Source organism: Triticum aestivum, chromosome 3A (assembly GCF_018294505.1).
Source record: "Triticum aestivum cultivar Chinese Spring chromosome 3A, IWGSC CS RefSeq v2.1, whole genome shotgun sequence".
Taxonomy (NCBI): domain Eukaryota; kingdom Viridiplantae; phylum Streptophyta; class Magnoliopsida; order Poales; family Poaceae; genus Triticum; species Triticum aestivum.
This window is the reverse complement of record NC_057800.1, coordinates 597,131,858-597,143,244: the sequence shown is the minus strand read 5'-3', so window position 1 is coordinate 597,143,244 and position 11,387 is coordinate 597,131,858. Positions and strand designations below refer to the sequence as shown.

At 47.8% G+C, this 11,387-nt stretch overlaps 1 protein-coding gene across 1 annotated transcript; it reads left to right on the top strand.

Moving 5' to 3' along the window:
* Nucleotides 1-4,797: 4,797 nt before the first annotated feature.
* LOC123058736 (uncharacterized) lies at nt 4,798-5,643 on the top strand. The gene has a single exon (XM_044481428.1). The coding sequence runs from the start codon at nt 4,896-4,898 to the stop codon at nt 5,400-5,402; it is 507 nt and encodes a 168-aa protein (XP_044337363.1). The 5' UTR covers nt 4,798-4,895; the 3' UTR covers nt 5,403-5,643.
* The last annotated feature ends 5,744 nt before the right edge of the window (nt 5,644-11,387 follow it).

Here is an 11,387-nt window from a genome sequence, read left to right as displayed (position 1 = left end):
CGCCCACCACCGTCTTGCCGTCGGGGGGCCGACTGCTTCGCCCCCCCCCCCCCCGCCCCCACCACACAGCCGCCTGCGACCAAGAAGCCGCCTCGCCGCCCGGCCAAATCCTCACCGGCACGCTCGCCGGACGCCGGCTCACTCGTCGGACAGCTAGCAGGTCCGTGCGCGCCGCGACTCCCTTTGCCGGCCGTCTTTTTTGTCGATGCCCGCAAGCTGTTCGACAGTTTGTCAAGGTACAAAATGGACTCCACCGACGAGTTCTTTTTCCACAATTTTCTTTGCGACTCCGATGATTCGTCGTCCAATAACGAGGAGGAGATATTGGCTGCCGTGTTGGTCCATCACCACCTCAACAGCCAGCGGGCGTTGTTCCGTGGCTCCATTCCGGGCCACCTTCCGGCGTTGAATCGCAGCCGAGCGAGCGGGCATTTCCTTCTTTGGAAGGACTACTTTGATACAACAAACCCGTTGTTCAAACATCAAAAATTTCGCCGCCGTTTCTGTATGAGTAGGCATCTTTTCAACCGTATTAGAGAGGAGGTGGTCGGCTATGATGACTATTTTGAGTCCAAGGAGGATGTTGTTGGCAAGATTGGTTTCTCCTCTTATCAAAAATGCACTGCCGCCATCCGAATGCTTGCATACAGAGTGCTCGGTGATCTCATTGACGAGTACGTCCGTATGAGCGAGTCTACATGCCTAGAGTCCCTATATAAGTTCTGCAAGACTGTTATTGTTGTGTTTGGCTATGAGTACTTGAGAGAGCCGGCTGTTGAAGATATAGTCCGTTTGTTGGCGATGAATGCCAGCAGGGGCTTCTCAGGGATGCTTGACATCATAGACTGCATGCACTGGGAGTGGAAGAACTACCCTTCTGCTTGGCAAGGGCAGTATAAGGGCCATGCCAGGGCTTGCACTGTCATACTAGAGGCCGTAGCGTCTCAAGATCTCTGGATCTGGCACTCTTTCTTTGGCATGGCTGGATCACACAATGATATCAACGTGCTTCAGCTCTCGCTGGTGTTTGCTAGGCTTGCCGAAGGTAACAGGCCACCGGTGAACTTTACTGTCAACGGCCACAACTACGACAAAAGATACTACCTGGGTGACGGTATCTATCCTCAGTGGACCACTATTGTCAAGACAATACCCAACCCTAGAGCATGACGTGACTGGGGAAGGACGCGAAGGGGGTTGTGGACTGCCGCTGGCTTGATGGGCTTTTCTGGGCTATCCACTTGCGCCGTTTAATTTTTCTGGGTGTCCACGAATGCCACATAACGTTTTTTTGGTGGATGGCATATGTGGGACTAATGGGACCCAGCGCCACTTACATCCTGAACCACTGACCGCACAGCGCATCGTACCGTTGGTGGATCAGCAGTGGACGGCAACCAGGAAGGTCCGTCGGCAACCCGTGTGATTTCTATATTGTTTGGAACATGGAGGCTACACGCACGGGCAGCGGTCCGTCGTCGTGCGACGCACGACGTCGCGGGGGAGACGTGCGGCCCAACACGTACGGGGAAGAAACAACAGGCCCCGCTCCCCATAGATCCGCTGCTCCCCGCCGGCGCGCCCGCGATCTTCCTCGGTCCCGCGAGGCCTGCGACGTACGCCCGACGCGACCGTGCAGCGGCGCAGAGTTCCCGCGCCCGGTCCAGGACGGCCCCGGCAGCGGCGCCAACTTGCTCCGCTGGGGTTGGAGCGCCGGAGTGCAGCGGCCTCGGCTCCCGGGCGGCGGCGGATTTGGATTTGGGCGGTTCGACGAGGGGATTTGGAATGTTGGGTGCGCCTCATTTGGTCACCGTGCCGTGTGAATCGCTCGCGCCTGGCAGCTTCCGGACCGGACGCCCATCGTTTTTTACGAGCCTCCCTCGGATCGATCGCACCTCGCGCGGTGGCTTCCCATAGCATGGGAAATGTCATTCTCATGGTGGTAACATCTTTTTCATCGTAGGTTCCTTCGCCACTCGTGACAAGATTATTCTTCCGTGTACTCGAGTGATAATAAACATTACTAAATCAGAATCATGTTTACTCATCTCCATTTTTGTTCTCCCGTAAAAGGCTGGGCATGGGTGATGCTAGTAGACGTTATCAAAATTAATAACACACTAGTATAAGACAAGAACCTAACGGCATCCAAATACTCTAGTAGTACAAGACATGTTCAGTCTACTTTCGCAATGTGATCCGTACTTCGTACTACGTACCAAGGGGCGTGCATTCAACGATCTGGTTGGTGCATGAGATTTCCGGATCTCTGCTAATCAAGATTTGCTCGTTTAGCATACGACAGGTGTGGCTAGTTAGTGGCTTCCTAAGTGACGCGAGTTAAGCTTAAATTCGCTCATAAGCTGAACTTAACAAACACTTTCAAGCCCATTTTTTTTTACAATATACAAAGTCAATTTGTAAAAAGAAGATTTATCTGATCTTTTCAAGTGTGGCAGTGGAGATCTTTCTTCTTCTTAATTAAAAGCATCCTCACCAAGAGCGTACATTGGCAAAAACGTGTAGCTAAATTTTCCAGATATTTTAAGATGGAACAATCTTTGCAAAGTAAATCCTACTAGCATATATGTGTGGAAGCTCCATACTAAGTGTCAAGTTTAAAGGCCAAATCAGCATGTTTATCACAAGAGCATCTGGTTCCATTGTGCATTTTAGGCCGCCTTAGCCACCCCTCTACTCTACTACGGCATTAGCCATTAGGGTTTAGGAATGTTCCCCGTGAGAATCACAACAGATAATGCAGGTAAGATCCCCCCTAATCATTGCATGCGATCGGCTCCTTCGTGGCAACTTCTGCCCAAGAACACAAGCTGGCTAGCTACGCCATGACCACCATCCTTATACCATAACAGTCTCAAACTATTGGCCTAATCATAATAGTAATCTAGCTGCCATCTCGGTTTTTGGATGCTAGTGAAAAACTAATGGGGATGCCTCCAAAAGGAATCTATGGGAAGGCAGAGAACACGTATCCAGTGGGGCAAATCATTTTTAAAATGCAAGCCTTGAACGAACTTGCATGGCCCCGGGAACATGGTGCACGGTGCCTTTCCTTGTCCTACAGCCTAGATATCGTTTTCTTGTGTGGAGTATGTCTAGATATAGTTGGTATAGAAAGGCTGGCCGTATTTCATTCCATCAATAATGCTGGGGACACACTTTCATGGGAATAGCCAGGGAGAAAGGGACGCTCCCGCGGAGAATTCTGCGTCCATGAACTCTATTGTCATTCGAATTTGCGTTGAAAAAAGTTATATGTAGTCAGCTAGACAAAGTTGTAAGTCAAACTTTCACAAGAAAAGGTGCAAGTCGAGATATTTATTTTTCAAACTATAGGATTCGCTAAATAAGGCTACAAGGAGCTAGAGTCAATTTAAGACTCAGATATGTAGTGGGGTACAAGGCTAAACAACCTACCTAACAATAGGTACTGGCCCATTCCCATTCCCAATTCAATTTCTATTTTAGATTTTAGGACAAAAACATTCTTGTGTGCATTCCAACTACCGATTATCACATAAAAATAGCTTAAAATTATCAATTCTGCACTGCAAGAATTTTCAAGTTCATATGTTCTACACACAAGATTTCCATTCTCATGAAACCTCCTTGATTGGCGTTGAACACGTGTAATACTATTGGTTAAGGAGAATTGGATCCTTTCGAACATATCATGTAAATAACCTTTTAATTACTGGTAAACATATGATAAGGGCCTCCCCCAATGTTTCTCGACAACAAATCTTTGGAGAAAACTTTAAAATTGAGTTTCATTTAAACTCTAAAACAGATATAGTTTTTTTTTTCGAAAAATCCTGCCCAGGACACCCTCTATTAATTGAGAACGAGAGAAAAACAAAGTATTTTAAAAAAAATATGTACAAACTACATGAGGACTACTACTCCTCAGTGTCATTGCTAGACTCGTGTGGCAAATGGACGCCGACGATGCATTGGATATCCTGAAATGGTATGTGGGATACTTCGAGATGCACTTCAGATATGTACCTTGTCCCGTTATTTTCACCCGCTCCACAATGCATATAGTAGACGACTACTACGAATTGTGTGTTTTCTTGGATGTGGTGCCTATGATCACATTCAACCCTGTGTTGACCGATTGGTGATCGTGCATGAGGGAGTTGGAAGGATCCCTAGCCAATCCTCAAGAAGGCCCCAAACCGCGGGACTGAAATGACAGTCTACTACAGAGGTGGACGACATTCTCCAGGGTTGTTGAGGCAGAGCTAATAAATGAGTTTATGAGGCTAGTAACAGATTGATGAAAGGTCCACTGAGAGAATTCTGCTATGAAGGATTAGCCATGGAAATAGCTTAGCACCTTGATACAGCCCTGGCATATCAAATTTTGAAATTTTATTTGTAAAATTACGTATAACAACTTTCTTATGAATATGTAAACCAATCCATCCAAACCGTGTATTCTACTGATAACGCTATGTAAAGTGTACTTTAATCGATTAAAAAAGATTCCGATCAACAATTACTCTATTATTGTGCACTCTTATAACATATAAATAAATTTATTAAATTCATATTTTAAAGTAAAATCAATTGGTAGTTAAAATTTTATCTTAAAGCAACCAAATATGGCCTAAAAAGGAAATGGATGGGTCATACCTAGGTGTGGCCGTAGCTCTACACATTTTAATAGCCACCAAAGATAGTTATGACTTGAGCTGGCACCCCGCAAACTCCACTTGGCGCGCTATATAAACCCCTTTTGCCAGTTGCCACTGCCATCACAACCCACAAGCAAACAAGCAGCAGCCAATTAAACAAGCCAGGCTAGCGATCGATCGATCGATCTCATCGCCGTCGACTCGAGCTCCATCGCCGGCGACGACGACAGCATGGGCAACAGCCTGCGGTGCTGCCTGACCTGCATGCTCCCCTGCGGCTCCTTCGACGTGGTCCGCATCGTCCACCTCAGCGGCCGCGTCGACGAGTTCAGCTGCCCGATCACGGGCGGCGCCGTCCTCGCCGAGCACCCCAACCACACCATCGCCACGGCGTGGTCCTCCGCCGGCGTCGGGTGCCCCACCAAGAAGCTCGTCATCGTGTCGCCGGACACCGAGCTCAAGCGCGGCCGCATCTACTTCCTCATCCCGTCCGCGACGGTGCCGGCGGTTGACAGGAGGAAGAAGAGCCGCCCGGGCTCCAACAAGAAGAGCAGGCGGCCGAGCAGCCGGGGCAAGAGCGGCGGCGGCGCCGCGAGCACCGCGGAGCAGGATAACTACCTGACGGAGCTGCTGTCCGAGAAGACCGCGTCGGGCGCCCACCGGAGGCGGCGGAGCGGCTGCAGGGTCGGCGTGTGGCGGCCGGAGCTCGAGAGCATTGTGGAGGAGGCCTCGGAGTAGAGGGCTCGAAGAGTTCTCTCATCTTTCTTCACCCCCTCCTCCTATTATTCTTGCTTCCTCTCTGTCTTCCGATGTGAATACCACGATGGAGAACGTATTTCCAGTTCTCAATGCCCTGACACATGTATGTACAGTGATGTACAGAGGGTTCAGTGGTTCTTAGATCGGAGATGAGAGGAAAAAATTATTGTAAGCCCCCCAACATGTACAGAGATATTTAGCTGAGCTGATTGAATTTTTCTGGGAAAATCTTTCATGGTGTGTGCTATCACCAAAAACAAAGATATGGTTGAGTCGACTCAAGTTTCTACAAAAATCTTTCATAACATGGAGTATTTCCTCTCGTTCAAAACAGAAGACGATGTGTGATTCAATGATTTCATCTTTATATTAGTCACCTGCTGCAAGCAGTAAACTCCACTTGGGACATTGAACTCGGTGTATGCGGGGTTTTCGACAAAATCCATAGTGAAAGGAACACAACCAAAGTGGCAGGGCAAGGTAGGTTATCTATTTGGATTACAATGCTTATTGTCGGCAAATCGACTTAAGATCTCCCCATTGCCGAGGAACTATTGAAGGAAATGATAACTTGATAAGTATCAACATGAATCGGATACTACACGAAAGGAAAGGGAAGCGGAAAAAGGTATCCAACCCCAATTATTGTCCGAAATGCTTAGAGAAGTTCTAATAAGAAAAAAAAAGGATATAGAAGTAACATTTATGTACCTCACTACACACAAGAAAAAAAACTGAAGTTTAAACCGCTACTTGAGAAACTCAAAATGATAAATCTTGTTGCGAATAGTGGCTAATCCAAATTAAACTGAAAATTTCAAATCCAAAACTCAAAACATATCTCCAATAACAGAAAAAGAAGAAGGGAAATTCCAGTTGAGAATACAAGCTAATCTAATTTGGGTTGTTAACTGGTGGTCCTAGTGTCAATTATCTACACTGTGATTTATTTTGTTCTTGAGCTGCCCTTGGAATTTCGGCAAATTATGTGGTATGCTAAATACGTATTGTTTATGTGTTTTGTATGTTCCAAAAAATTCTAGAGAGCACAGCCAGTGTCTGATGCACCTCAACCCCGGTGCTGTAGATACATTATGGGGGGCCAATTCACTAACACCGGTGCCATAAACCTCTTTTCCATGTCATGACTAATGAGTGCATATGGACTCGATCAACGTCAACAATCTGACAATGCAGGATAAACTTGTACGTAATGCACCACGGAGGACGTAATACACACGTACCTAGAACATTTGGGGATAACAAGGATAGAACTCATAAATTTAATTCAAGGGCTAAATCACACAACACTTCATAGATTGCAACACCATTATTTTCAGTTCGGTATTCAAGTAGAAAATTTTGAATGTTGTAATTCAAATTCTCAGTTGCACAGAACTTTGCATTAATTAAAGCGAAAAGTTCTTGCACATGTTTGCCGTACAGAGTCCATGTGAAATTGCGAATGAGCAGCTGTCACTTGAGAGAAATTGCAAGTCAACTCAATCTGAGTCTCTTAGAGCACTCCGGGTATTAGCATTATGTTAGTCAAGTCAAGATCCTGTCACCATTAGATCAATATAGCTGGCATTCCTTAGATTAGGCCTTAGATCAGGCATGTTAAGTAGGCTAAGTACGCCACTAACATGTGTCGCCAGTCGTGCAAGCGATGCTCCACCATCTAAAAGTCACACATTGCCCTTTCAGCCAGCTTATTCTGTCAAGTAAAATGCTCTCAGGCCCAGCTGATTAACCAACAATCGGCCCAAGCAAATGCTCAGAAATCAATTCATAGTGTGGTATGTTAAACGTGATGATATGGTTGCGTGCGTGTAGACTTGTACAAGGCGTATACAGGAAGGGAGATCAACACCGCCGGAGGAATAGTTAGTTAGCTAAACTCTTTTATATCTTTATCTCCTCTTATCCCTAGTTTTCTTCCTTTACAAGATATATCTATCTCAACAACCTGTACGCGTATTTGGGCTCGCAACCCTTCTATTTAACATGCAACACGTCGGCCAGGAAGGCTAAGACGTTTACCGCAAGTCGCACATGGTATACAGAGCCTTCTTCTTCCACCCAAAACCCTAGCTAATCCATCTCCATCAAGTGCGCAGCCATGTCTTCCTCCTCCGCCTCCTTCCAGTCGCCGCTCAGCGGTGGAGTCCCGAAGAAGCTCTCCCGCACCAACTATGTTCTGTGGCGGACCCAGATCACGCCGCAGCTGCGGGGCGCCGGCGTCTTCCACTACGTCGACGACACAGCGAGAGAGCCGGCCAAGGACCTCACCAGCAAGGACGCCGCTGGCAAGGAGACCACCGAGCCGAATCCCCTTCATCCACTTTGGGTGAAGGAGGGCCAGCAGGTCCTAGGATACCTGCTCCATAACCTCTCCAAGGAGGTGCTCGTCACGGTGACCACGATCACCACGGCGCACGAACTCTGGGTGGCACTGGCGAGCATGTTCTCGTCACAGTCACCCAGCCGCGTCAACAACATCCGTACAACGCTGATCAATGCGCAGAAGGGAAATCAATCGGTGGCCTCCTTCTTCGCCGCCATGAGAGGTCTCGCCGATGAACTCGCCGCGGCGGGCAAACCCATCCAAGATGACGAGCTCATGTCCTACATCATCCACGGGCTGGACCAAGACTATCAGCCCCTTGTCTCCGCACTAGATGCTCGCGTCACCCCGGTAATTCTTGATGAACTTTTTGCCATGCTCAGTAACTTTGATCAACGCATGGCGCAGTACCAAGGCTCCGGTGGTGGCTTCAAATCGTCGGCCAACTCTGCATTCAGAGGCCGCGGTGGTGGCTCTCGCTCACGCCCATCTCCCCGTGGCAAGGGGAGGTTTGGCTCCAGCAGTGGTGGCTACTCCAACAACTCGCGCGGTGGCGGCCGCTCCGGAAACTCCAAAGGGCGTCGCGGTGGTGGCAGTGGTGGCTCCAACAGATCCCGCCCAGATTTGCCTCGCTGCCAAATCTGTGGCAAGCCAGGACATATGGCAAAGGATTGTTGGTACCGCTACGAAGAAGATGATGGTGACTCCTCGCAAGATGAAGAGAAAGTTGTCGCTGCAGCCGATGGCTCCTATGGAGTTGACACAAACTGGTACGTTGACATCGGCGCCACCAACCACATCACCTACGAGCTCAAGAAAGTCACCATGAAGGAGAAGTATCGTGGAAAGGATCAAATTCACACGACCAATGGTGAAGGTATGGGCATACGTCACATTGGCCATTCAATTTTTAATACCCCTAGTTGTAAAATTCATCTCAAAAGAATCTTGCATGTTCCTAGTGCCCACAAAAATCTTCTCTCCGTTCATAGAATTGCCATTGACAATCATGTTTTTTCTCGAGTTTCATCCTTATTTCTTTTTGATCACGGATCAGGCCACGAGGAAAGTTCTCTATCGCGGTAGATGTGTTCGAGGGCACTACCCGTTGATTCCGGAGTTTAGAAGATTCAATAAACAAGCTTGTGGTGCTATCAAGCTTTCGTCCACACGATGGCACGATCGTTTAGGGCATGCCTCTTTCTCTTTGGTTGAAAAATTACTTAGGAAAAATAAGCTCCCGTTTGTTGGTGGGCGAAACATTGAAACTATTTGTAATTCATGTCAGTGTGCTAAAAGTCATCAGTTACCGTACCCTATATCTACTAGTGTCTCCACCAAACCTTTGCAGTTGATCTTTTCTGATGTGTGGGGGCCTGCCCCCTCCTCTGTTGGTAGACACACGTATTATGTGAGTTTCATCAATGACTATAGCAAATTTTCATGGATCTATCTCCTCAAGAGAAGATCAGATGTATTCCAAGTTTTTCACAACTTTCAAGCACTTGTTGAAAGAAAGTTTGACAGTAAGATTCTTGTTGTCCAGTCTGATTGGGGAGGGGAATACGAGAAACTCAATTCTTTCTTCCAAAGCATAGGCATATCTCACCATGTATCATGCCCGCACGCTCACCGACAAAACGGGTCGGCCGAACGCAAGCATAGGCACATTGTTGAGGTTAGCTTGCCCCTCCTAGCCGGAGCATCCATGCCCCTTAAGTTCTGGGATGAGGCTTTTCTGACAGCTGTTCATATTATCAACATGTTACCTAGCCGTGTTATTAACAATGAAACACCCATGGAACGTCTCCTCCACACAAAACCAGACTACACCTCTCTCCGTGTTTTTGGCTATGCTTGTTGGCCAAATCTTCGGTTATAACAAACGCAAGCTCATGTTTAGATCAAAACAGTGTGCTTTCCTTGGTTATAGTGCCCAACACAAAGGTGTAAAGTGTCTTGACATCTCCACTGGTAGGGTTTACATCTCTCGCGATGTTGTCTTTGATGAGACCAAGTTCCCCTTTGCGGATCTACACCCTAACGCCGGCACACTCCTCCGCAAAGAAATTTTGCTCCTACCTTCTCATCTTTCTGGCTATGATCAAGGGGGTATTACAAATTGTGATGATCATATGTTGACTAACCCTACTAATAGTCTCCATGAGCCTTGTGATGATGCAGAAAATAGTGGTGCAAAAATCGCAGAAAATGGTGACGAAAACGGACCAACTGGTCCTTATTTCATGTGTCCTGGTTCAGGGGACAGATCCTCCTCGGGATCGGAGCAAGAGCTGCAGACGCGCAGCCGATCTTCCCCGGGATCCGCGCCTGGCAGCGAATCTGCCGCGTCAGTCCCGACAGACGCAGGCGGGCGTGCGGACGCCTTAGGCGGACATACAGGCGAGTCCGCGTCAGCCACGCAACAGAGCCTGGCGGGCCGCAATGCCCCCTCTCGCGCGCGTGAACCATCGCCTGACAGGTGGCAGGCTGGCTCTAGTCTGGGCCGGGTCCAGCAGGACGGCCAATTAGGCGTCTACAAGCGGCACGCCACTACTGGTTCGGCGGATGCGGGGGCAGGCTCTGTCAGCCCAGGGTCCAGGCAGCAATCATTGGGCCATGATGATGCGCCCCGGCCCAGATCCTCTGTGGCCAACTCGTCGCTTGCACCACGCGCCACGACCGCAGAAAATCCGAACCCGGCATCACCTGCTCACACTGCGGATTCTGGAGCCCTGCATGGATCTTCCTTTGGATCAGGATAGGATCAGCCCAGTCCAGACCCTGGATCCTCTGTGCTGGAGTGTTCTGCAGAGGCTCCTGTTGCTACTCCGTGCCAAACACGACTTCAACAAGGGGTAATTAAACCTGTTGATTATAAGCATGTTACAAAATATGGGCTAGTGTGTTCAACAGGTGAACCAGGAGAACCCAATACTCTTGAAGATGATTTGGGTGATGCACGTTGGAGAAAAGCAATGAATGATGAAATCATGGCACTTAGGAAAAACAGAACATGGCATTTGGTTCCTCCACAACGAGGTAAAAATCTCATTGACTGTAAGTGGTTTTTTAGGATAAAAAGGAAAGCTGATGGAACCATTGACCGTTATAAGGCCAGACTCGTTGCAAAGGGCTTTAAACAACGGTATGGCATTGACTATGAGGACACATTTAGTTCAGTTGTGAAAGCTGTTACTATTCGTCTTGTTTTGTCTATTGCTGTGTCTAGGGGATGGAGTTTATGTCAGCTAGACATTCAGAACGCGTTCCTCCATGGTGTTTTGGAAGAAGAGGTTTACATGAAACAACCACCTGGGTTTGCAAATGCACGTGCACCACTTCATGTGTGCAAGCTTGACAAGGCATTGTATGGACTAAACTAGGCCCCAAGAGCATGGTATTCTCGTCTCAGTAAAAAGATGCAAGCACTTGGCTTTGTTCCTTCAAAGTCTAACACCTCATTATTTATCTATAACAAGTCAAGTATATCCATATTTGTTCTCATATATGTTGATGATATAATTGTGACAAGTTCATCTGATGAAGCAATAACAACACTGTTGAAGGATTTGAGTGCAGAATTTGCTCTCAAGGATCTAAGAGATCTACATTAT

Excerpts from the sequence above, each read along its gene's own strand:
- LOC123058736 (XM_044481428.1), top strand. The coding sequence starts at position 4,896 with ATGGGCAACAGCCTGCGGTGCTGCCTGACCTGCATGCTCCCCTGCGGC.